The sequence below is a fragment of the Dendrobates tinctorius genome, unplaced genomic scaffold, assembly GCF_039654945.1.
Source record: "Dendrobates tinctorius isolate UK_male_01 unplaced genomic scaffold, ASM3965494v1 ptg000019l, whole genome shotgun sequence".
Classification (NCBI taxonomy): Eukaryota; Metazoa; Chordata; class Amphibia; order Anura; family Dendrobatidae; genus Dendrobates; species Dendrobates tinctorius.
The window spans coordinates 7,256,167-7,277,796 of NW_027361687.1; the positions used below are offsets into that span (position 1 = coordinate 7,256,167).

The following is a 21,630-nucleotide window of genomic DNA, read 5'->3' on the forward strand; positions in this document are numbered from 1 at the left end:
CACCAGACAACTCCATGTCTGCCTGCAAACTGCCTGCCCGTGTATCCTCCCACAAATGAATTACAGCCTGCCTCTGTTCGCACAGCCTCTGAACCATGTGCAGGGTGGAGTTCCACCTTGTTGCAACGTCGATAATTAGGCAGTGCTTCGGAAGGTGGAGCAATCGCTGCAGCTTCTGCGCATGACTGGAGTGTACGGGCGACCGGCGGATGTGCGAGCACAGTCTTCGCACCTTATGGAGCAGGGGTGTTAACTCCGGATAATTATTGAGGAAGCACTGCACCACCAGGTTCAAGGTGTGAGCCAGGCAAGGTATGTGTCTGAGTTTTGAAAGGGCTATGGCTGCCACAAAATTCCGGCCGTTATCACTAACTACCTTGCCTGCCTCAAGATGTAGACTGCCCAGCCATGACTCAGTTTGTCGCTGCAAGAAGTCGGCCAGTACCTCCGCGGTGTGTCTGTTGTCGCACAAACACATCATCTTCAACACAGCCTGCTGACGCTTACCACTAGCTGTTCGATAGTGGGACACCTCGTGTGCAGCACTGGCAGCTGCAGATGGAGTGCTCATGCGACTTTGCTCTGTGGACGAGATTTCGCTTCTGGAGGAGGAGGAGGAGGAGGAGGGTCGAATGCCTACAGCCAACTGTTTCCTATACCGTGGGCTAAGCAGCACTGTCCCACCGCCGCTGTCCCCTGTGGACCCTGCATCCACCACATTAACCCAATGCGCAGTGATGGACACGTAATGGCCCTGGCCATGCCTACTGGACCATGCATCTGTTGTGAGGTGCACCTTTCCACTCACTGATTGCTTGACTGCATGGACAATGCGGTCTTTCACATGCACGTGGAGGGCTGGCATGGCTTTTCGCGAAAAGAAGTGCCGACTGGGTAGGTCATAGCATGGTACTGCATAGGCCATGAGCTCGTGGAAAGCTTTTCTTTCAACCAACCGGTAGGGCATCATCTCTAACGAGATTAGTTTGGCAACGTGGGCGTTCAAAGCCAGTGTACGCGGATGAGAGGATGAGTACTTTCTTGTCCTACTTAGACTCTCTGGTAGGGTAAGCTGGACTTGAGAGCTGCATATGGTGGAACTAGCGGTGGACATGGCAGACTGAGAGAGGGTTGGTGATGGTGATGGTGTTGTTGCTGATGGCCTAGATTCAGTCTTTCGTAGCAATAACACTATGATTCCATGACTGCTTTGCCCTTGTGACGACACTTCGACATTTGCTGATGGTGGTGTGCTAACCAGTGGGCTTACAGTGGGGGAAGCGATGTAGCGTTGCTGACTACCTTCATTCGGAGCAGGTGCACATGTGGTACGTGAGGTTTGGTAGTCCGTCCACGCTTGCAAGTGCATGGTGGTTATATGTCTAAGCATGCAACTGGTATTCAAATTTCTCAGATTTTTCCCTCGGCTAAAGGTCTTTGCGCACTTCTTACAGATAACTTTTGCCTGATCATTAGGATTTTGTTCAAAAAAGTGCCACACTGCACTCTTCCTACTATGGAAGACACTTTGAGACCTTGCACGCTGTGCTAATTTGACCGTCTGGCCAAGCTGTCCTGCAACTCTTTTTGTTTTTGTAACACGTTTTTGGACTGCTACGGTCATGCCAGATAACAGCTGTTGTGATGTCGTTGCCTGCTGCGGATCCTCCTCCTCCTCTTCTGAGCTATTGGCAGCGGCACCTTCTTCCCCCAATGGATGCCAATCTGGGTTAACAACTGGGTCATCCATCACCTCCTCTTCAATTTCATGTGCACCTTCCTCTGTGTCACCGTGTAAGGTGGTATAATATGCGGTAAGGGGCAACTGAGTTTCATCAGGGTCAGATTCTGGCTCAGTACACTGCGAGGAAAATGTAGTGCTCCGAGTAAATGTACCAGCAGAAAAATCTAGCAGTGGCTGTGCATCAGTGCCCTCCATGTCAGATTCATCTTAGACTGGGGAATTCACGATTTGACTTGCTAACCCAGGCATGGTATGTGAAAAGAGCTCCATGGAGTAATCGTTAGTGTGGCCTGCCACATCCTTCACTTTTGTTAGGGGTGAAGGACACAAGGAAAGGTGTTGTTCCTGACCAGGAGCCTCCAATGACGACTCAGTGCTTTTATTTTTTGAAACTTCAGAAGAGGAGGCGAGAGAGCTGGAGGCTGTGTCAGCAATGTAAGCCAAAACTTGTTCCTGAAGCTCCGGCTTTAAAAGTGGTTTACCTACTCCCAGAAAAGAGAGCCTTCGAGGCCTTGTGGAGCCAGATGATGACGCAAGCTCAACACCTCCTGCCTTAGGTGCTATTGTGCTTTTGCCACTACCAATAGATGCAACACCACCACCACCATCGGGATCAGCTGGCAACCCCCACCCACTTCCATGGCGTCTTCCACCATACTTGCTCATTTTTTGAAAATGTACCCAAAATACCACCAGCTATGTGGTACTGTAAAACAAGGTAGAAGGTATATCTACTATTGGTGAGATTTTGAATCTCACTATCGATTTGAGGACGCAGAACTATTGTCTCTGGCCCAGTAGAGATTACACCTCAATGTAACAGGCTAAAATTGGATGGTGTATGACAAGATGGAGGGTGTCTATAGGATTGGTGAGATTTTGGATCTCACTAGAGATTTGAGGACGCTGACAATGATGCTCTCAGTCCAAGTATGGACACAGGCAGCCTAATAAGCAGGACTGCTGCACAGTGCACACACAAAAGGGTGGAAAAATGAACCCTTGGTAACTGCAGAAAAGAGGAAGAAAAGTATTTTTGCTTTTAAAAAAGCAGTTTGCACAGAAGTGTGCAAACAGCAATGCAGCTATCAGGGAGCCTTATAAGGCAGCCTAATAACCAACAGAGCTGATGTACAAAAATAGAGCCTCCCCTGTCACTGCACACAAACTGTTGTGTTGTACAGTGGAAATCGCTAACAGCAGAAGCAGTTTTTTGGTTCTTCTTCCCTGCCTAACGCTCTCCCTACAGAATCAGCAGCAGCAGCTCTCCCTATGCTAAGATCGCCATAAGTAAGATGGCGGTCGGCGTTCACGCCCTTTTATAGACCCTGTAACGCCACACAAAGCCAGCCAATCACTTGCATGCCCCTCTCAAAGATGGTGGTGACCGATGCCTATGTCATCGCGTTGCCCACAGTGTGCGTCCTCCATCATTGGCTGAAAAAGGGCGCTGGAAGCTTCTTTTGAAAGGCGACTTTGGCGCTCTGGTCACCGACCTCATGGCCGACCTCATGCTATGGTCAGGTTTCGTTTCATGAAACCCGACTTCAGCGAAAGTCGGTGACTTTTGAATATGACCGACCCGTTTTGCTCAACTCTAATGTGAACAGTACCTATATGTGCAGGATTCAGAAAGGTGCTGCTGCTCGATGTGGACATGCTGTGCCAGTCGGCTTTATATGTGCATGTCTCACAAGAGAGGGGCAGGATTCTTCCAAAACTTGCATAAGCAAGAAACTAATACATTAAAAACACGAGACATGCACAAAAGTGAACAAGTCTGTAGGACAGTGTTCACACCACCCCACAGACTTGCTGGTTGGTGTCTCTCTGTTATCAGCCATTTCTCCAAGTCTGTCCTCATTCAGTAGTATTTCTTTAAATGGTCCACTTTTTTCTCTTATAAAAGTTTCCTCACTTCCGGCTAATTAATATCAAGCTTTAGTCGCTTTAACTCCGCCTGGAGTTGGGTCGTCCTGGGTTTGGAGGAACCTGCAGCTTTGGCGCTTGTGCAACGCAGCTCCTTCTGGAGCCTCCTCATGGTCTTACTCGCCTCTTCATACTCACAGAGGTAGCTCATGACCCATAGGTGGACACAGACTCCTTTGGTTTTTGCAGCCCCCAACCTTCCTCAGTGAGGTCAGCCTTACCTCCGTGAGTACTCAGCTTTCCTCCAGAAGGACCGCGATCTTGCATGCTGCTATCAGGCTTCTCCTCCATGTTGGAAGCCTTGCGGCTTCTCTGGGTCTCTGCAGACATGGGGGGGGAGTAGGAGCCACATTGGATTCTCACCCCCGAGTCTTCTGATGTGCAGGACGGCTGCTGGTTTCTTCTGCCCCCTGCCTGCCTGGACCAGGAAACAGAAGCCTGGGACTTGGCTCCTTCACTCATCACAGGAACCCACTCCTCCCTGGGTAAGAGAGAGAGCAGGTCCCTGGGTGGAGAGGTGTTGATTCTCTGGAGTTCAGGAACACAGAGCAGGATCAGTGGTGACCGACCCTCAATTACCAGAATGAGCAGCAGCTGAGCAGAGCTGCACTCACTATTCTGCTGGTGCAGTCACTGTGTAAATACATTACATTACTGATCCTAAGTTACATCCACTATTATACTCCAGAGATGCATTCACTATTCTGCTGGGGCTGTCACTGTGTACGTACATTATATTACTAATCCTGTACTGATTTTGAATGACATCCTGTATTATACTCCAGAGCTGCACTCACTATTCTGCTTGTGCAGTCTCTGTGTACACACATTACATTACTTATCCTATACTGATCCTGAGCTACATCCTGTATTATACCCTAGAGGTGCACTTGTAGTAATCGCATGTACGCGGGAAGCGAGATGGGAGACGGGAAGAACTTAAGATGTAACTTTTATATATATGTATACCTATAGGGGCGATCTTGGGCAGCCAACAAGCTAACAACAGTTATCCTCGCAGGGATCAAAACAAGAATACACTGGTAACACGAACATGACTACCCGGTCAAGACCGGTCACTATAGGGCCGCAGTATGGCCGACTACGGGTCCTGTGTATTAACTACAATGTGTCACTTATCCTCGCTGATGTCCGGCAGAGTGGTGGTCGGTGCTGCTTCTGCGTTTCGGTCGCTGGGCCCAGCCGACGAGGATCTGGCAGAGCCTTCGGGCGTTCCCCTGAAGAGTTCCTCTGCATTTTGCCTCCCTGGTGGAGGCATGGCGGTGTTGCCCGGGGACCGGGCTGGAGTGGAGCGGCGGCGACCGTGGGTGGCAGCGAACAGTCTGCAGCCACGGGCCGGAGTCAGGCAGCGGCAGCAGCTGGCAGACCGCAGCCGCGAGCTGGAGTGGAGCGGCGGCCGCGGCAGAGGGCGACAGCGGACAGGAAGCAGGCACGGGCTGGAGTTGGGCGGTGGCGGCCGCAAGGAGTAATAATAATAATAATAAATTTTATTTCTATTGCGCCGACTTATTCCGCAGCACTTTACATTTCAGAGAGGACTTGTACAGACAATAGACATTACAGCATAACAATAATCACATAGATCATACAGATACCAAGAGGAATGAGGGCCCTGCTTGCAAGCTTACAATCTATGAGGAAAAAAAGGGAGACACGAAAGGTGTGTGGTAACAGTTGCCCTGATTGTATGGACCAGCCATAATGTTAAGTGTGTAACAGTACAGACATAGAGGGCTAATGGATGTATAATGCATGTGGGAACATGATGCGGGGAACCTGGTTATGGTAAAAACTTTTGGCTGTACCACACAGGGATAGATTAGGTTAATGTGTTGAGGCGGTAGGCCAGTCTGAATAAATGAGTTTTCAGGGCACGCTTAAAATTGTGGGGATTGGGGACTAATCGTATTGACCTGGGAAGTGCATTCCAAAGAATTGGTGCAGCACGTGTATAGTCTTGGAGACGGGAGTGGGAGGTTCTGATCATTTTGGATGCTAACCTCAGGTCATCAACAGAAGGGAGGGCGCGGGTAGGATGGTATACTGAAACAAGGGAGGAGATGTAGTGTGGTGCTGAGCCATGGAGAATTTTGTGGGTGAGGGTAATAAATTTGTACTGGATTCTGGAGTGGATGGGTAGCCAGTGTAATGACTGGCACAAGGTAAAGGCATCATTGCAACGATTGGCGAGGAATATGATCCTGGCAGCAGCATTCAAGACAGATTGGAGGGGGGAGAGTTTGGTAAGAGGGAGACCGATTAGAAGAGAGTTACAATAGTCGAGACAAGAATGAATAAAAGAAACAGTAAGAGTTTTTGCGTAGTCAAAACTAAGAAAAGGTCGAATTCTAGAAATGTTTTTGAGGTGCAGATAACAAGAGTGAGCCAGTGATCGTATGTGGGGGACAAAGGAAAGCTCGGAGTCAAGTATGACCCCAAGACAACGGGCCTGTTACTGGGGAGTAATAATGGAGCCACACACAGAAAAGGCAATGTCAGGTATAGGTATATTCAATGGCGGATCTTAATAGGGGCGGATGGGGCGGTCACCCCGGGCCCAAGGTTTTTTGGGGGCCCAGGGGCAGGGGCGGGCTGGGCAGGGTGGCAGAGAGGCAAATGCCCCCCAGACCGCTCCCCCAGCACCTGTACAGGGCCAGCCGTGCCCTGTGCTGTGACGCCGCTGGCAGCAGACAGCCCCTGCGTCACATTCTATGAGGGGCCGGGAGCTGTGCACGGCCGTCACCTTGACGGCTGCTCAGCTCCGGCTCCCTCTGGCTGTACTTCCGGGTCAGATGTCGGGCGTGCGCGATGACGTCATCGTGCACGCGCCGACATGTCCCGGAGGATGCTGAAAGCAGAGGCGCTGCTGGGGAGCGAGCCGGCTAAGAGGTAAGTATGGGGAACTTTTTTTTATTTTTTTTTATTTATAAAATGAATTAAATGGGGGAGGGGGTGAATGGGGGCTGTACACAATGAAGGGGGGTGACTGGGGCTGTACATGATGAAGGGGGGGTGACTGGGCCTGTATATGATGAAGGGGGGGTGAGTGGGGGCTGTACACAATGAAGGGGGGGTGACTGGGGCTGTACATGATGAAGGGGGGTGACTGGGGCCTGTATATGATGAAGGGGGGGTGACTGGGGGCTGTACACAATGAAGGGGGGTGACTGGGGCCTGTATATGATGAAGGGGGGTGACTGGGGCCTGTATATGATGAAGGGGGGTGACTGAGGCCTGTATATGATGAAGGGGGGTGACTGGGGCCTGTATATGATGAAGGGGGGTGACTGGGGGCTGTATATGATGAAGGGGGGTGACTGGGGGCTGTATATGATGAAGGGGGGTGACTGGGGGCTGTATATGATGAAGGGGGGTGACTGGGGGCTGTATATGATGAAGGGGGGTGACTGGGGTTGTACAGGATGAAGGGGGTGAGTGGGGGCTTCACAGGATGAAGGGGGGATGAGTGGGGGCTTCACATGATGAAGGGGGGTGAGTGGGGCTGCACATGATGAAGGTGGTGAGTGGGGCTGCATATGATGAAGGGGGTGAGTGGGGCTGAACATGATGAAGTGGGGGATAAGTGGGACTGCACATGATGAAGTGGGGGATAAGGGGGACTGCACATGATGAATTAAGGGGTAAGTGGGACTGCACATGATGAATTAAGGGGTAAGTGGGACTGCACATGATGAATTGGGGTAAGGGGAACTGCACATGATGAATTAAGGGGTAAGTGGGACTGAAAATGATGAATTGGGGGTAAGAGGGACTGCACATGATGAATTGGGGGTAAGGGGGACTGCACATGATGAATTGGGGGTAAGGGGGACTGCACATGAAGTGGGGGTAAGGGGGACTGCACATGATGTGGGGGTAAAATTAACTGCACATGATGATGGGGGAGTGGGGCTGCACATGAAGGTGGGGGGGAAGGGGACTGCACATGATGAAATGGAAGGGGGGATAAGGGGCTGCAAATGATGAAGCGGCACTGCAGATGAAGTGAGTGGGTGATAGGGGACTGCAATGGATGAAGTAAGGGGACTTCAAATTAAAGTGGGGACATTAAAGTGGATCCCCTATGGCCAGGATCACGTTGGGCGATTTTGTGCGTATTGGCCGTAGGCCTACAGCTTATGTGCAACGTCTTTTTAGGCCATGTCCACACGTGGTGGAATGGTGGCGGGTTTTCCGTATGGACCCGCAGCAAACCAAGTGCTGCGGTCCGTACGGCTGTCAATTCCCACACGGGGACCGCAGCGCTCAGGTGGGAAGGGGGGTACAGGGGCCCAGGTTTTATGAACAGCCCCGGGCCCATAGTCCACTTAATCCGCCACTGGGTATATTAGTAGAGGGAGGAAACACAAGGAGTTCAGTCTTTGACAGGTTCAGTTTCAGATATAGTGAGGACATGATTTTAGTCACAGCATTTAGACAATCGCTGGTGTTTTTTAGAAAGGCAGGAGTGATGTCAGCAGAAGAAGCATATAATTGGGTGTCATCAGCACAGAGATGGTACTGGAAACCAAATCTACTGATTGTTTGACCAATAGGGGCAGTGTACAAAGAGAAGAGGAGGGGGCCTAGGACTGATCCTTGAGGGACTCCAACAGTAAGGGGAAGATGAGAGGAGGAGGAGCCAGCAAAAGATACAGTAAAGGAGTGGTCAGAGAGATAGGAGGAGAACCAGGAGAGAATGGTGTCCTTGAGGCCAATGGAATGGAGCATAGTGAGGAGGAGCTGATGATCCACAGTGTCGAATGCTGCAGAGAGATCCAAGAGAATTAGCATGGAGTAATGACCATTTGATTTAGCTGTTTGTAGATCATTAGAGACTTTAGTGAGGGCAGATTCAGTAGAGTGTAAAGAGCGGAAACCGGATTGGAGAGGGTCGAGAAGAGAGTTATCAAAGAGATAGCGGATAAGGCGTTCCAGGAGTTTAGAGAAGAAGGGAAGATTAGAGACAGGTCTATAGTTAGCGGCACAGTTTTGGTCGAGGGATGGTTTTTTCAGTAATGGATGTATGATGGCATGCTTAAATGAGGAGGGATATATGAATATGCAAATAAAGTCCATGGAGCCTCATTTAAGAGTGTCAAACACGGGACTAGCCAGATCTTCCTCCAGGGAAGGACCCAGCCATGGAGTGGCTCCTTTTGGAAACCACCATTGCCACCATATTAAGTGATCCTTTAAGTCAATATCCAGCTCTTTACGAGTTTACAGATATGACAAGGGAAATACCAAGGCCAGGTATCCATCCACAGACAGCTGTTTCGGGGTGTTGCCCCTCATCAGTGTTTGAGACTCTTAAATGAGGCTCCATGGACTTTTATTTCCCAGGGAGCATTGCACCTAGGATTTCACTGATTGAGCACCTTTGCCGGCTGCCGCAGTGTTTTCTTTGACTGGTCTCCCTGAGGTCAGTGATTGTTTTGTGATGTTGGTGTTACGGCGGCGGAACACGCTTAAAAAAATATAAATAAAACGTGTTCGCCGCCCGGGGTCCACCGTGCGGCAGATGTAATAACCGCTGCTAAAAAGGCAGAGCACAGGGATGGAAATGTGCACAGGGATTGAACTGCACCTGGTGCACAAAAGCAAGCTCTGTTAGAATTCACAGAGCTGCACACACAAACACAAATACAAAAACGCTGAGTCTGTATTACTGCACAGATGATCAGCGGCACACGTGCGGTAGCCAGAGATCGGAGTAGTTAAAGACGTCACTACCACCGAATGGACTTAACGTGACTGGACGTGTGCACGGCGTCGCCACTGCGGACTCCAAAAACGACTGCAAGCACAAATTAGCAGGCGCGATGCAAGACGCTAGCTGCTGTAACAGGTGGAGCTTGAGCATGCTGGCGCTAGCGCGGATACTGGCTGTATCCCAATCACTCACACAATTGTATTATCAGAGGGAAGGGGTTTCTTAATAAGTCATTCACCAGTCCAAGACCCCATCAACAAACACACAGCAGCATGTATAGGAAATGCTAGCACATGGCAGAACAGCCATGCGCACTTTTTATAGCGTGCGGGGCCTTCTGGAAATCTTCAGAGCCCCGAGCATATCCAGTGAAATCAGGAGCAGGACCTGAGCACCTGACTCCTGAATTCCAATGAGAGCTCATTCCCTCAGAGGCAGGGAAAAAGGACTTAGCCTATGGAGACAAATTTGAGAATCTGGGTTGCTGCATAAGCATAGAATAACCCAGATTCCTAACATTACCCCCCCTCCTAGGGCCCCCTCCTCCCTGAACCCTCCAATCCACTAGCCTGTGCCCGACAGCAGCACAGGTCTCAGATTCATCAAAAGACGAGCCTGATCTCCCGGTAGGTGAATCCGAGAACCGGGAGATGCGGATGGTATCGGGGGAGACCAGATCACCAGGTCTCAGGAGGGACACCCGGGAGACAGTGGGAGTTTTAGGAGAAGGCTGCCGTGTATCGGTGGGCGTAGCCACTCTCTGTTCGGGAAGGCTATCCCGAGCACATAGGGTGCATGCCCGAATGAATTTTTTTACATCCCGAGCCCTCTGCGGCCACCTCTACGCACCGGCCAGTGACTTCGTGGTCTGCATATAGCCACAGTGGCCGTCCGCATTGGGCGCGTGTGCCCACGCGAGAACTTTTAGGCCGCTGGTGAGGAGGGACAAAAGTCTCGCCTACCGATTCGCAATCAGACCATTGCGGGGTGCTGTCTTCCTGAGAAGCAGCAGGCAGATGGTGACAACCGCACATGGTATCTTGCGCCGGACATGTCTCCGAAATGGCGCGAGACACCTCCATGGGCTCGGGGGGTAGAACCTCTGGCTCGGGCAGATCAAAAGGCTCAAAAAATTTGGGAGCCGTAGTACCTCTATGCTTGGTGTGAGCACGCTCCAAACCACGCTCCGAAAACGGAGGTCGATAGGGAGATGGAGATTAGCTCCTCCAGAGTGGTAGGGATCTCCCTAGTGGAGAGAGCATCCTTTACGTGCTCAGCTAGTCCTCTCCAAAAAACTGTGATGAGTGCCTTGTCGGACCACTCTAACTCAGACGCCAGTGTCCGAAAACGGAAGGCGTATTGACTTACTGAGAGTGATCCTGGGGACAAGGCAAGCAATTGGAGAGAGGTATCGTGTGTAACCCGTGGACCGAGAAACACCTGCTTGATAGCGGTAAGTAGATTAGCCGCGGTCCGAACATCCGGGTCACCACGCTCCCAAAGTGGCGTTGCCCATTCCAGCGCCTTGCCCGACAGTAGGGATATAATAAAGGCCACCTTGGCCCATTCTGTAGGGAATTGCGCAGCCAGCAGCCCCAGATGGATCGAGCACTGGCTGATAAAACTCCTGCAGGAGGCGCCATCCCCAGAATATTTCTCGGGTAACGGGAGGCGGGTAAATATCGGCGCAAGGGCGGACATGGACATACGTCCCACCGCGTCTGTAAGTGCCTGGACAGAGGCATCTGAGGGCCCTCTCAAGGGTAGTCAAGCGAGCGTCGAGCTGTCGCACGTATTGCAACAGTTGCTGCTGATCTGCCATTTTTAGCCAGACCCTGGCGCTAGTATTATGTTACAGCGGCGGAACATGCTTAAAAAAATATAAATAAAACGTGTTCGCCTCCCGGGGTCCACCGTGCGGCATATATAATAACCGCTGCTAAATAGGCAGAGCACAGGGACGGAAATGTGCACAGGGAAGAACTGCATCTGGTGCACAAAAGCAAGCTCTGTTAGAATTCACAGAGCTGCACACATGAACACAAATACAAAACCGCTGAGTCTGTATTACTGCACAGATGATCAGCGGCACACGTGCGGTAGCCAGAGATTGGAGTAGTTAAAGACGTCACTACCACCGAATGGACTTTACCGTGACTGGACGTGTGCACGGCGTCGCCACTGCGGACGCCAAAAACGACTGCAAGCACAAATTAGCAGGCGCAATGCAAGATGCTAGCTGCTGTAACAGGTGGAGCTTGAGCGCGCTGGCGCTAGCGCAGATACTGGCTGTATCCCAATCACTCACACAATCGTATTATCAGAGGGAAGGGGTTTCTTAATAAGTCATTCACCAGTCCAAGCATCCATCACCAAACACACAGCAGCAAGTATAGGAAATACTATCGCATGGCAGAACAGCCATGCGCACTTTTTATAGTGTGCGGGACCTTCCAGAAATATCCAGAGCCCCGAGCATAACCAATGAAATCAGGAGCAGGACCTGAGCACCTGACTCCTGAACTCCAATGAGAGCTCGTCCCGTGAGCATGCTCAGAGGCAGGGAAAAAGGACTTAGCCTCTGGAGACAAATGTGAGAATCTGGGTTGCTGCATAAGCATAGAATAACCCAGATTCCTAACAGTTAGTCTACTAGGCATTGCTTCCACCTAGCCAGAATCCTACTCCACACTGATGGGGGCAACACCCCAAAACAGCTGTCTGTGGATGGATACCTGGCCTTGGTATTTCCCTTGTCATATCTGTAAACTCGTAAAGAGCTGGATATTGACTTAAAGGGTCACTTAATATGGTGGTAATGGTGGTTTCCGAAAGGAGCCACCCCTTGGCTGGGTTCTTCCCTGGAGGAAGATCTGGCTAGTCCCGCGTTTGAGACTCTTAATTGAGGCTCCATGGACTTTATTTGCATATGCATATTTCTCAGGGAGCATTGCACCTAGGATTTCACTGACTGAGCGCCTTTGCCGGCTGCCGCAGTGTTGTCTTTGACTGGTCTCCCTGAGGTCAGTGATTGTTTCGTGATGTTGGTCTACTAGGCATTGCTCCCACCTAGCCAGAATCCTACTCCAATCCACACTGATGAGGTGCGGAGTTTCCTGAATACCTTGAGTGTTGTCTCTTGGCCTTCCGGCATCGCCACTTCGGTGGCTTAAGCCGGTTGCTGCTTTTGGGAGATAGCCAGGAGGTTTCGGGGAGGAAATCCTTGGAGCTGTGGACGATGGGAGTCCGACTTCAATTCTCTGGGACCGGTGATAGCCGGGTCAAAAATGGATTCAGGATTGACATCGCTGAAGATAAGAAGTTGCATTTTTCCCTGGGATATTTGGTCAACATGGTGTTTTATGACATCCTGAAGATTCGGAAGTCCGATATAATATTCCTGCAGGAGTTTAGGAGAGAAGGCAGGTATGTACTGGTGCTATCTTCTATGGCGGCTTGCCAGAATTTGTTTACTGCCCTGAAAAATGGAGTGGCAAATCCTTTGCTGGAAGGTCTTACCTTTACTGTGCTGTACTCTAAGGGAGATATCCCACTTGTAGTATTCATGCACAACCCTTTTGTTTCCCTGGAGGACATTGCTTTATTTTTGAAAAGACATTGCATTTATGTTCAGTACTCCCACAGGGTCCTAAATGGAGAAGGGCTCTGGACTGGGAAGTACAAATTTTTTGTGAGATTTGTGATGGATCCCCAAGGCCCGGGAGGCATCCATTACCCCCCTCTTAATTTTTCAATTGGGAAAAATACTGTTTTTTTGTTCTTTCCAGATGCCCCGATGTATTGCAGGAGGTGTAAAAATTTCGGGCATACCCAGGATAGTTGCAAGGAGATGCCAACTTGCAGGAATTGCAATGCTTCTGGCCATATGGCAAAAGACTGCACAAATCCTGTTATGTGTAATGCTTGTGGGGAGGAGGGCCATAAGTATCTGGACTGTAAGGCCAGGATCAGTCCTATGTCTTACGCTGAGGTCTCAGGTGGGGCAGCTGCACCCCCTGCTGCTGTTGTTGACATTCCACAGGTTTCAGACTCGGAACTTATTGAGGAACCTGAAATCATGGAGGCACATGAGGAGGCCCTGCCCCAAACGGAGTCTCCCAGCCCAGAGGTGGCAGTTTTGGAAGCTACTGATGTTGAATGTGAGCTCCCTCTTCGGTCTGATGTCTGTGGGGAGGGGGAGTTGGAGAGTACTCTTGGCAATACCCCCAGTGTATCTTGGTTTGCTACTGAGGAGGAGTTGGCCAGTTGTGGAGATCAAGGTGACGTCACTCTTGCGAGGTCCTCTGAGGATGAGGAGCCTGGAAATTCCTGTAAGAAGCCCAGAACGGATTGGGCAGACCCTGGTGAAGTTGGTTTAAGTCCGGTGAGTGAACGTAGTTACCCTCAGAATGTCTTCTCTCCTGACACCAATGCTTTTTTAGGCATTCCCGCAGACGTAAACAGATTCAAGGAGTTGCAGTTCCAGATGGAAGACGAAAACGGCTGAAGAGGAAGTGGCGTGTTTGTCGTTATGTAAATAACACAGTCATGTTATGGCTCCCCAAGCTGGTTGGGGCATTGCGTCCCTGAATGTCAGGCAAATTAGATCCAAATTCAGGAGGGCAATCGTTCTAGATTATATTAAACAGATGAATGCTCACATCTTTTGTCTTCAGGAATGTGGGATTGTGGACGCTCCAAGCGATAAGGACTGGCCTTACGGACAGCATGTATGGTCTGGCTCATGTGTTAATAGGAATGATGGTGTAGGGATATTAATGGGTAACAGGGAGATTAGTTTAGATAGCTACACGGTGGTAGAGGTGGGTAGATGTATAATTGCACATGTTAGCTATAGGGGGTGGCGGGCTAGAATTATTAATGTGTACTGTCCATCAGGACACGACAGGAAAAAGGAGCGTCTGGCTCTTTTGGAAAAATTAAGTTTGTTTCTTCTGGGCAAAATGCCTACAGTTTTAGTTGGAGACTTTAATTGCACCACAGAAGGAAATTGTGACATAACTGGTAAAAAGTTATCCAATCTTATTTCTGATTTTTCCCTTCTAGATGCTGCTGCTCTGAAATTTGGCATCCCACCACCGCCAACGTACCATGCTGATAGGGGTGGTATTGCATCCAGGATAGATAAAATGTTGTTTTCCAAAAATATGTTGTGTATGAATTTTGAACAAAATGCTGTACCTTTTTCTGATCATGAGTGTTTGAGTGGTGTGTTTAGTGCGATTGATGACCATGTGTATGGGGGTGGGGTTTGGAAGCTGAATGTAAGATTGTTAGAAGATGAGGATGTGATGAATGAATTAAAAATAAAGTATAAAGAGTGGAGAGTATGTAAGATGGATTTTGCGTGTGTACTGGAATGGTGGGACTGGGTTAAGGTGTGTTGCAAAAAATTCTTCAAAAAGTGGGGCTATAAAAAAGCTGCTATTTATCGGACTAGATTTAATGATTTAAACAGGCGCTTAGACTGGTTAAGGAAGTGTGGAGAAAGTGGCATGGATGTGTCTGATCTGCTGGCTGAGACAAAGAGTGAATTAAAGAGTGTTATGGATGAAAAAGGGAAAGAAATCATCTATCGCACCAAAATAGAACATCTTGAGAAAGATGAAAAGTGCACAAGGTTCTTTTTTAAGAAAATGAATGGGAGAAAGGCTGATATGGATAAAATCCTGGATAGGAATGGTTTGTGTGTGTCAGGTGACAATGTGATAAAGGAGGTGAATAGGTTCTATAGCAAGTTATATGATAAAAAATGGATTGATTCTGGTCTTGTTTCAGAAGTGCTGAATGGGTTAGAGAACAAGTTGGATAGTGGAGAATGTGATATTTTGAATGAGGACGTAATTATGGAAGAAGTAGAAAATGTGATGAAGAGTGCTAAAAAGAATAAGACTCCAGGTAAAGACGGATTGCCGGTAGAATTCTATGTGAAGGCGTGGGATATTCTGGGAGCTGATTTGACTGAGATATGTAAGTATATGTGGGAGAGTGGTAAGTTGTGTGAATCAATGAAAGAGGGGGTGGTTGTGTTTGTGCATAAGAAAGGTGAGAGAAAGTGTTTAGAGAATTGGAGACCTATAATATTGCTGAACGCAGATTACAAAATCTATAGCAAATTGTTGGCGAATCGCATGCGTGAGGTGATTGGAAGTGTTGTGGATGAGGATCAAGTGTGTGCTGTGCCTGGAAGAAGTATGAGTGATAACTTATTGTTATTAAGGGATTTGATTGGAGACTGCATGGGAAGGAAACGGAAGTGTATGGTTCTGTCAATTGATTTTGAGAAAGCGTTTGATAGGGTCTCGCATGTGTTTTTGTTTAAAGTTCTGGATAGAATGGGATTTCCTCAAAAATTTGTGAATGGGATAATGTCTTTGTATGATTGTGTGTCAAGTGAGTTTCTTGTTAATGAGTGGTTGAGTGAGAAAGTGAATATTAAGTCTGGTGTAAGGCAGGGGTGTCCCATGTCCCCTGTTTTGTTTGTATGTGTGATTGAACCTCTGTTGTGCTTGGTGAGACGTGATAAAATGATGCGAGGTTTGTTGGTACCTGGGAGTGGTGGAAAGCATGTGAAAGTTCTTGGATATATGGATGATGTTGTGGCTGTGAGTGAAAGTGTTGCGTCTATGAGTAGGGTTAAGTTGCTTCTGGAGTTTTTCTGTGGTGCATCTGGCTTTAGAGTGAATTGGATTAAATGTAGTTTTAAATGTTTTGGGGATGACAGGGTTAAAATGGAGGGGGTAAAGTGTGAGGAGGGTGCTATCAAAGTGCTGGGAGTATTATTTAATAAGGACTTGGAAGGTAAGGAGAGCTGGGAGGAGTGTGGATTGCGCATAGAGCGTAAGTTAAATTTTTGGCGACTGAGAGACTTGACCTTGAGTGGTAAGATTTTGGTCATAAAAGCGGTGATTCTTCCGATTTTGCTTTTTATTGCAACAGTTTTTCCACCATCATGTAGGAAAATAAAAAGAGTGGAAAAGTTAGTTTTTACTTTTTTCTGGAGCAGTAAAATAGAGAAACTTAAGAGAGAGAGTCTATTCAAGGCGTGTCACCATGGTGGCATGGCCTTTCCGAACATTGAGATTTTTCTGGGGCTTCAGTATATCAAAACTGTTGTTATTTTGCTGAATAAAGGAAATAAGGGAGGGTATATGGCAAGTTATTCTGCTGGTTGGATGTTATATGGCTTATGTTGGAGAAAGAGGGATGCTAGAGTGCCTGTTGCTTTCAAGTGTCCAGTCTGGTATGAGGTGATTGAGAAGTTTGTGAAGAAGCATGATTTGCTCAGTGTACCGATGAATGATTTTAGAATGGGTAAGAATGTGATGAAAATAATACGTAAGAATGATGTGGAATGTAATATTGTGAGGTTGAGAGGGAATGAAGTTTCGGTTGCATGGAAGAGTTTGGAAACGCACGGGATGTCTAATAGACAAAGGGATATTGTATGGATGTCCTTGCACAATATTTTGCCTGTGCGACAGGTTCAGAAGAGACGAGGTCTGACCAGAACTGATGTGTGCCCGAGGGAAGGATGTGGTGGATGTGAGACTGTGTGGCATACTATGTGGGACTGTGATTACGTGTGCAGTGTGCGGAAGTGTGTAGGTGGGTTGTGTAAGGAATTAGCAGGTGTGAGTTTTATTGACTGGCGTGTTGCGATGTTTGGAATTGGTGCATGTGGTCGTGTGAAAAATAGAATCCTATGGTTAATTATGACTTGTGGGATGTGAGGAATTTAGGAATTTTCAAAGAGAAGCATGTATCTGTGAATAAGTGTGTCGAGCTGATCCTTTCTAGATTATACTTGATTTATAAATTAGACAGCGAAGGCGGTGGTGGTTCTGATGCAGAGGGTGTCTGGAAATTTAAAAAATGGCAGCACCTGATCAAATATCAGTGAATTTTAGTGATGTTTATTGATGTTCAGGATGTCTTTTGTGTATACCCTTGGTTTGTTATACTAAAATAAATATGAACCATGATGATGAGAGTTGAAACAACGACGTTTAAGTTGATGAGCTTATATTGAGTTGTTTATAACTAACCTGAATGGTTTAAAAAAAAAAAAAAAAAAAAGAAACAGCTGTCTGTGGATGGATACCTGGCCTTGATATTTCCCTTGTCATATCTGTAAACTTGTAAAGAGCTGGATATTGACTTAAAGGGTCACTTAATACGGTGGTTATGGTGGTTTCCGAAAGGAGCCACCTCTTGGTTGGGTCCTTCCCTAGAGGAAGATCTGGCTAGTCCCGTGTTTGAGACTCTTAAATGAGGCTCCATGGACTTTATTTGCATATTCATATTTCCCAGGGAGCATTTCACCTAGGATTTCACTGATTGAGCGCATTTGCCGGCTGCCGCAGTGTTTTCTTTGACTGGTCTCCCTGAGGTCAGTGATTGTTTCGTGATGTTGGTCTACTAGGCATTGCTCCCACCTAGCCAGAATCCTACTCCACACTGATGAGGGGAAACACCCCGAAACAGCTGTCTGTGGATGGTTACCTGGCCTTGGTATTTCCCTTGTCATATCTGTAAACTCGTAAAGAGCTGGATATTGACTTAAAGGGTCACTTAATATGGTGGTAATGGTGGTTTCCGAAAGGAACCACCCCTTGGCTGGGTCCTTCCCTGGAGGAAGATCTGGCTAGTCCCGTATTTGAGACTCTTAAATGAGGCTCCATGGACATTATTTGCATATTCATATTTCCCTGGGAGCATTGCACCTAGGATTTCACTGATTCAGCACCTTTGCCGGCTGCTGCAGTGTTTTCTTTGGTCTCCCTGAGGTCAGTGATTGTTTCGTAAATGAGGAGGGAAAGATACCAGAAGAGAGAGAGAGGTTAAATATTTTAGTTAGGTGAGGGGTGACAGCAGGGGAAAAGGACTGGAGGAGATGTGACGGAAATGGGTCAATGGTGCAAGTGGTTGGGCGGGAATATGCAAGGAGCCTGCTTACTTCTTCTTCTGTGACTGGTTCAAAATCAGAGAGTGAGCTAGATGCAGTGGGGGAGGGAGGACAGTGCATGGTATGAGGTGATTGGGAGATAATTTCCTGTCGGATCTGGTCAATTTTTTCTTTGAAGGAATTGGCCAGATCGTCAGCTCGAAGCTCCGTGGTTGGGGCCTGTACTCTTGGGTTTAGTAGAGAATGAAAAGGTGATGAGGGTGTTTAAATAGGTTTGTTTGGAGAGGTGAAGGGCAGTGTGTAAGTTCTAAGCATAAACTTATAATGGATGAAATGTTCGGGTAGATTGGATTTTCTCCACAGACGTTCGGCACACCTGGAGCACCGCTGCAGGAAACGTGTTTGCAGGGTGTTCCAGGGTTGTCGCAGTCTGTGTTGTGGTGTTCTATGTATAGAAGGTGCAAATTCATCCAGGGCACTTTGAAGTGTTTCATTGTAATGCTTCAATGCAGAATCAGAACATGAGAGGGAGGAAATAGGGGCCAATGAAGACTGCAAGTTCTTCATAAGTTTCTGGGTGTTAATGGCCTGTATGTTTCTATAAATATGGACAGTGGGGGTGACCTGAGCAGCAGGAGTGCGGTTGGACGGTCGGTGTCTCTCTGCTGGACGGCTCAGTGCCATCTCTCTCCTGTCCGTCATGAGTCTCCCTTCAGTCCCTCCAGTCGCTGCTCTCTTCTTCTCGCTCTGGCTCTCTGGCACCCTCTTGTTTCCCTGCTCCTTCTCTCCTGCTCCGTCGAGTGCCCCCTGCTGGCATCCTCAGTCCCTTTTATACTGGCTCCACCCCCATCCCTTCTAAAACTCTGTGTTCCGTCCCCTAATTATGTCCCCCGAAAATGGTCCCCCTAGGAACCTTGGTGAACAGTCCTCTTGGTTCCGGCCCAGTTACACAGCGGGGACTCCTCCTCCTACACACTCACTATTCTGCTCGAGCAGTCATTGTGTACACACATTACCTTACTGATTTTGAGTTAGATACTATATTATACCTCAGAGCTGCACTCACACCTCTGATATTAACAGACTGTGCCTGGTATGTTATTCAACCTGGGTGCAGGTTAGTTGTTCAGTATGGTTTTGCAGATCAAAATTAACTTGTTATTATGCAATGACACAATTAAGAAGTTGTGATTGCAGTGTGAACATGGACATTTTAGTGAGACATTTCTATGGCATAATGAGACTTTTTCCATTTGCAGAGATATTATTCTATCAATTCCAAAATTTTCCATTTCCCACGAAATTGATCTTAAGAAGGAACTAGAATGTTTGGGTATCAAAAAGGTATTTTCTGACCAAGCTGACCTATCCGGGATAACGGGAGACTCCAGGCTAACAGTGTCAAAGGTAAAATTAATTTTGGGTTTGAGCAAAGAATCATTTTCAGAGGCTGCATCTCGTTAATGAGATGGACTGGATTCACATAGGCAATGCTCCATGGGGAAAATTATGCAAATTAGTTCACTCCTACCATCATAATTTAGTCAAAAAATACATATTTATTAAGTTAAATTGTCCAAAGATTTACGCATCATTTGTACTGCAGTACTAGGAAAGGTCAGTTGCCTTCTCTAGTCATTGCAGCTGATTCTTGAGGGACTTGTGGGAGGCAATGTTCCTAATTCGACCACCCCCTTAAGGACCCATTAAAAGAGCAGGTGAGCTATGTTTCATGACTTTTCTGCTCTCAACCTCTGTAGGCTGTCCATAAAGCTGTGCTGAAAGTGGATGAGGAGGGAACAGAAGCCGATGCCGATGCCATTGGGAAATCGAAGCTCAGTCCTCCACTAAATATCACATTTAACCGACCGTTCTTTTTCTCCATCTACAGCAAAGATATTTTAATTGAGATTTTCGACGGAAGAATAATAAACCCAACAAAATAAAATGAGATCCAACACATTTGTCACACAATAAAGCACTGTGTCTACTCTCTGTCTGTGCTCTTCTTACTCTAGTCTTGTATTATCAGGGATACGGCAGCTGCACTGATAACATGATGTACATCCCTCCATGACTGTTGCCGCCAATCACTGTCTTTAGCTGTCACTCATTATTCATGTGAGTCCAATGATTGACTGCAGTGGTCACATGGATGTTTGGTAAGTGGCACTGCAGGAAGTATGTGGACACCAGTGGAGGAGCACTGGCCAGAAAAGTAGTCAATAGGGTGAGTACAGGATTTTTTTTGGATTTCACCTATACCTTGTTAGCAGGGCTGGTTTGACACCAAGTGGGACCTTGGACAAAATGTATAATGGGGCACTAGATGCTCACATATTGCACCAGGAAAAATATACCGTATTTTTTGCTTTGTAAGATGCACTTTTTTCCCCCAAATTGGGGGGAAAATAGGGGTGCGTCTTACAATGTGGATATAACTTATCTGTGCTGCCGCAGTGGGTGTCCGGTGCTTGCTGCTGCCGTGCTCTGTCCACCGTGTGCTGCCGCCTCAGCGCTCTGTGCCCCGGTGCTTGCTGCCGCCACCACCTCGCTCTGTCCCGTGCTGTGTGGGGGGGCTCTGCCGTTCCATCCATGCTTTCTCGCCTGTGCAGTGGATTGCTTCCTGGAAAATGGCCGCCACGCAAGTGCAGATGGAGATCTCGGCACTGAAATCTCGGGAGATGAGAGCCCCTCCACGCACCACGGGACAGAGCATGGCGGCGGCAAGCACTGGGGGACAGAGCGCGGTGGCGGCAGCTGCACCGGAGGACACAGCAGGTGGCAGCACCAGGGGACAGAGCGGGCGGCAGCACCAGACAGCATTGGGGGACAGAGCGCGGCGGCAGCAGCATGGGGGACAGAGCCGGCGGGCAGCACCCGGCAGCACCAGGTACAAAGCACGGGGACATAGCACAGCGGCTGCATCGGACACCCCCTCATCCTAGCAGCAACGTTCCACTCCTGCCTCTTTCAGCAGCAACCCTGGGACCTCGCTTCCCATCACCCCCGGTAAGCAGTAAGACGCCTGGATTATAAGAAGCACCACCATTTTATTAAAAAAAAGTTTTTTCCTATTTTTCTCCTCAAAATTTGGGGTGCGTCTTATAGTCCGGAGCATCTTATAAAGTGAAAAATACGGTATATCTTTGTATTGTGTTAGCCAGTAGATTATGTCTTTTTACATCAATTAAGGAATTTGTTCTTCAGACCTTCTGGAGTCATCACACAACACAGACGTAGACCCCAATCAGAGGGCAATAAAACCTTCACACTGCTTATCTATGAACT

The 21,630-nt window shown here is 48.1% G+C and overlaps 1 protein-coding gene across 1 annotated transcript in view; it reads left to right on the plus strand.

Moving 5' to 3' along the window:
- Positions 1-20,334, plus strand: part of LOC141082766 (alpha-1-antitrypsin-like) — a 102,292-nt gene extending 81,958 nt beyond the window's left edge. The window contains exons 4-5 of the mRNA XM_073566682.1: positions 19,599-19,746; positions 20,100-20,334. Coding sequence (XP_073422783.1) covers positions 19,599-19,746; positions 20,100-20,285 — 334 coding nt within the window. The 3' untranslated portion in view covers positions 20,286-20,334. The remainder of the gene's footprint in view (positions 1-19,598; positions 19,747-20,099) is intronic.
- The last annotated feature ends 1,296 nt before the right edge of the window (positions 20,335-21,630 follow it).